Source organism: Spermophilus citellus (assembly GCF_964194105.1).
Source record: "Spermophilus citellus genome assembly, chromosome: 11".
NCBI lineage: Eukaryota > Metazoa > Chordata > Mammalia > Rodentia > Sciuridae > Spermophilus > Spermophilus citellus.
In genome coordinates this window covers 118,230,258-118,233,796 of record NC_138192.1, presented here as the reverse complement: position 1 = coordinate 118,233,796, position 3,539 = coordinate 118,230,258, and the positions used below count along the sequence as shown (strand labels likewise).

Below are 3,539 nucleotides of genomic sequence, written 5' to 3'. Positions count from 1 at the left end.
AAGGATAAGGAAGAGGGACGCCCCTCCCTCAAAATAAGTAGAGTTTTCTTTCTCTTGCCGCCCGCCCACTTGAGGCATCGCCGCTGGGGTGTTCTCGCAGGTTGATTTTGCCCCAAATCTCAGCCTCCTGAAAGAAGCCATCAGTCCCTCCACGCCCCCATCCCCCGCCAACTCCCGGCATGCAACCCGTTGGAAAAGGTGGGGAGAGGCGGTGGGGGTGGAGCAAGGGGCCATTCTGGTGGTTGTCTGGTCGCCTGGGACTGCAGTTTCTTGTCGCACCTCAGTTGGTCCAAATTAAAAACTAACAGTCCCTTTGATCTGGGGAGGGGGATAAGGGGTCTCAGTCAGGGGAAGAATTGCAAGATGATACAAGCAGAGGGGGAAGGCAAACAGGAGGGGAAATATTCACACATGACAGGAGCAAGGAGAAAGAGATCAAGAAGGGAAGATGGGGACACAGGTGCAGGAGAAGAAACGGGGGCGATGGGATACAGTCAGGCACGGGGGTAAGCTGGAGATGGAAACACACACCCAAGGAACGGTGAATGCAAAGGTAGAGGGAGAGATGAAAATGCAGACAGGAGGAAAGATGAAGACACAGAAAGAAGGTGAAGAAATGGCGGGGGGGGGGGACAGGGGAGATGGACTTACAGACACGCACGGCAGGGAAGGGGGAAACCCGGCAGAAATGAAGAGATAAGGACACTGACAGATGGAAAGGATGAGGCTGGGGTGCCCTTCCAGTGTTCATCCCCCATTCCCAGCCCACGCCCAGCAAATCCAGACACCGTGGCCTCTGGTGTCCTAGCCTCCACCTTCCCCTGCGGGACAGGAGCGGCTCCTCCTCCGCCCAGCCCAGAGTGGCGGTAACACCGGCGGTGGCTTGAGAGTCCCGGGGGCGGGGGAGAGGGAGGGTCCGAGTTTGTGTCGGAGACTTGGGCGGGGGGCGGGCACGGCCCCTGGGTATCCCTAGCGGTCCAAGTTCATAGTCCAGTGCTTGGCTCCGGCCGCGCAGCTATCCCTGGCGGCCGAAGAAGCTGTGGGCGCGCTCCCACTCGGTGGACCCCCGGCGCCGGCGGCAGCCTCGCCCTCATTCTTGAGGTCTTGAAAGACTTGCGTGAAGAAGTGGGGGTCGGCGTTGAGCCGCAGCATCTGCGGGCTGAGCCGCTGGATGAGGCGCAGGCAACGCTGCCAGAAGCGCTCCTTGTCAGGCTCCACGAGGAAGGGCTTGAGTGGGTAGGAAATCTCGTTGCCCATGTAGGAGTAGGCGAGGTAGAGGCAGGTGAGGAAGGCGGCCTGCAGCTCGGCGGCCGACGCCAGCTCGTCCCCTCGCAGCGACTCGCGGCACAGCAGGTACACGAACACCAGGTTGGCGGGCGTAATGAAGGCCTGGTCTTGCCAACCCTGCAGCAGCAGCGAGCGGTCCACGCCGCGGAACCAGCCCACCAGCTCGCCAGGGCTCAGCTCCTTGAGGCGGTAGCAGCGTCGACACACGAAATCGCCCAGGCAGCGGAGCAGCTCGCCTGTGGACGCCTGCACGATGACCCTCCGCGGCGAGCCACCAGGCACCGGCGGCGCCGCCTGCGGGGCTGGGGGTGGTGGCGGCGGCGGCTTTCCTCCACCCGATCCTGGCGGCGGGGCTGCAGCGCTGCCCCCCGACGGTGGCTCGCAGGTGGCAGCAGCCGCGGGCACTGTGGGCACTGGCACAGCCAGGGGCTTGGTAGCGCCACCGCCGTCGGGGGGGTCCCGGCCCTTGCGGAGAAGGTTCTCGCGGTTGCGTTGTTGGACTAGAGGGTCAGGACCGGTGGACGCTGGCTTGGGCGTCACCTTCTTGCTGCCTTTCTTCTTCTTGGCAGATGCGGCCACCAGGCGCTTCCAGGTGAGCGCTGAGATGAGCACGGACGGACGCTTGAGCCGACTCTCGCCTTTGCCGCCCTTGCCCACTGGCGGCGCCCCGTAGCCCCCCAGCGCCTCGTCCCCCGCGGGCGGCGCCTTCTTTTTCTCCTCCGGCAACCCGCCGGGCCTCCGGCCCTTGGCCGAGGAGGCAGGGGAAAGCGACAGCACCGTGCCCATCCTGCAGAGCGGGGCCGGCGCCCGGGCCCCGGCGGGAACCGCGGGCGGCGCCGCTGCTGCTGCAGCCCCGGGGGACCCGGCGGTGGGGGGCCTAGCCCCGGCCCGCGCGCGCGGACAGGCGGGGAAAGGAGCTGCTTTGCTGTTCGGCGGCGGCTGCTCAGAGTCTGAGCTGCGCCAGCTGCAGCGTCAGCCCCACCCCTTAGGCCCCTTCTTTCGCCCCGCCGCGCCCCGCCTCACGCAGCCAATCCTCACCGAGCTGCCCTTCTGATCGGCAGCTCCTCTGACCAATAGGATGTCAGATATCAATCTCAAATCCCGCCTTAGCTCCCACCCTCTGTCCTGGGTCCTTTCCTTTCACTCGAAGGGGGAAAATGGGTAAGGGGCAGGAGGTGGCCTTCGTTCGAGGGTCCCTCTCTGGGTCAGAGGTAGGGCGTGGGGAGAATGGTTGCTCCCACCACCTTCTCCAAATCCTAGGGCGGTGGATCAGCTTGTTTTGATGCACTGGATTCGCGGTAGCAGAGAAGCCATGGGAACAGTCTTTCCTTTCCCCGCCCCCATCTATGTGTAGGAGGGCAGCGTGGCAGTGAGTGCCCTCATCCAGAGGCGTAGGTCCCAGCTCCTTGGCACTGCACTGGTTTCTCCAATCTGGCCGTCGGGTCGATTCAGCGCCCCCCGCCGCCACTATGAAGGACTGTCAGCAGGCACATTATTGCTCTGCCTGTGAGGGGGTGTTGGCCGATGATGAGACTTCCTGCAGGTCAGAGTCTGCCTTCTTGGGGGTCTTTGCTTCAGGGGAGCAAGACCCTCAGAATATGTCCCTGCAACTGAGCCTGCGGCTGTGGTCCCTGGGCAGCTCGTCTTGCCTGGTTGTCCCCACCAGCACACACTGATTCACATTTGGGTAGGTGATGGATAATTGATCCCTGGGGAAACGCTGAAAATTGGGATCAGGCTTGGACAGTGGACATGGCTTCCTGTGTGGAAGGAGGCCTAAGAGGGTTGGTCAACCTCCACTCCAGTCCAAATTGAGGTGGGTTTTCATCCTGCTGCACAGGCCCTGCTGCCCAACTTCCAGCTACAGGCTGTTTGGTTAGGTCCTACCCATTTCTCTCTGGGTCTGTCTGTTCCCTCCTCAGTGCCCACCAGATCTTTGTCCAGGAATTTGGACTCTCTGGGCCTTACCTGCAGGTCCTGAGCCCAGCTAGCTCTATGTGCCTTGTAGCACCCGTCTCCTGGTCTGCTCTCTGTAGCTTCCCAATACAGGAGACTTCTATTTTTTTAAATGGCCTTGGAGGTGGGTATGAGCCTGATGGGGAGAGAAGACTGTCTACAGGGTAAAATCCTCAGAACTGTCCCTGGAGTTGCCTCTATGTGCCTCATGGACCCACACAGCTCCAAGGATCCATTGTTATGAAGATCAGTTTGTGCACACATTCAAGTGTGTGTGTGTGTGTGTGTGTGTGTGT

The 3,539-nt window shown here is 61.9% G+C and overlaps 1 protein-coding gene across 1 annotated transcript; it reads right to left on the bottom strand.

Annotated features, from left to right (window-relative positions):
- Nucleotides 1-956: 956 nt before the first annotated feature.
- CDK5R2 (cyclin dependent kinase 5 regulatory subunit 2) lies at nucleotides 957-2,130 on the bottom strand. The gene has a single exon (XM_081262023.1). The coding sequence runs from the start codon at nucleotides 2,071-2,073 to the stop codon at nucleotides 970-972; it is 1,104 nt and encodes a 367-aa protein (XP_081118149.1). The 5' UTR covers nucleotides 2,074-2,130; the 3' UTR covers nucleotides 957-969.
- Between the last annotated feature and the right edge of the window lie 1,409 nt (nucleotides 2,131-3,539).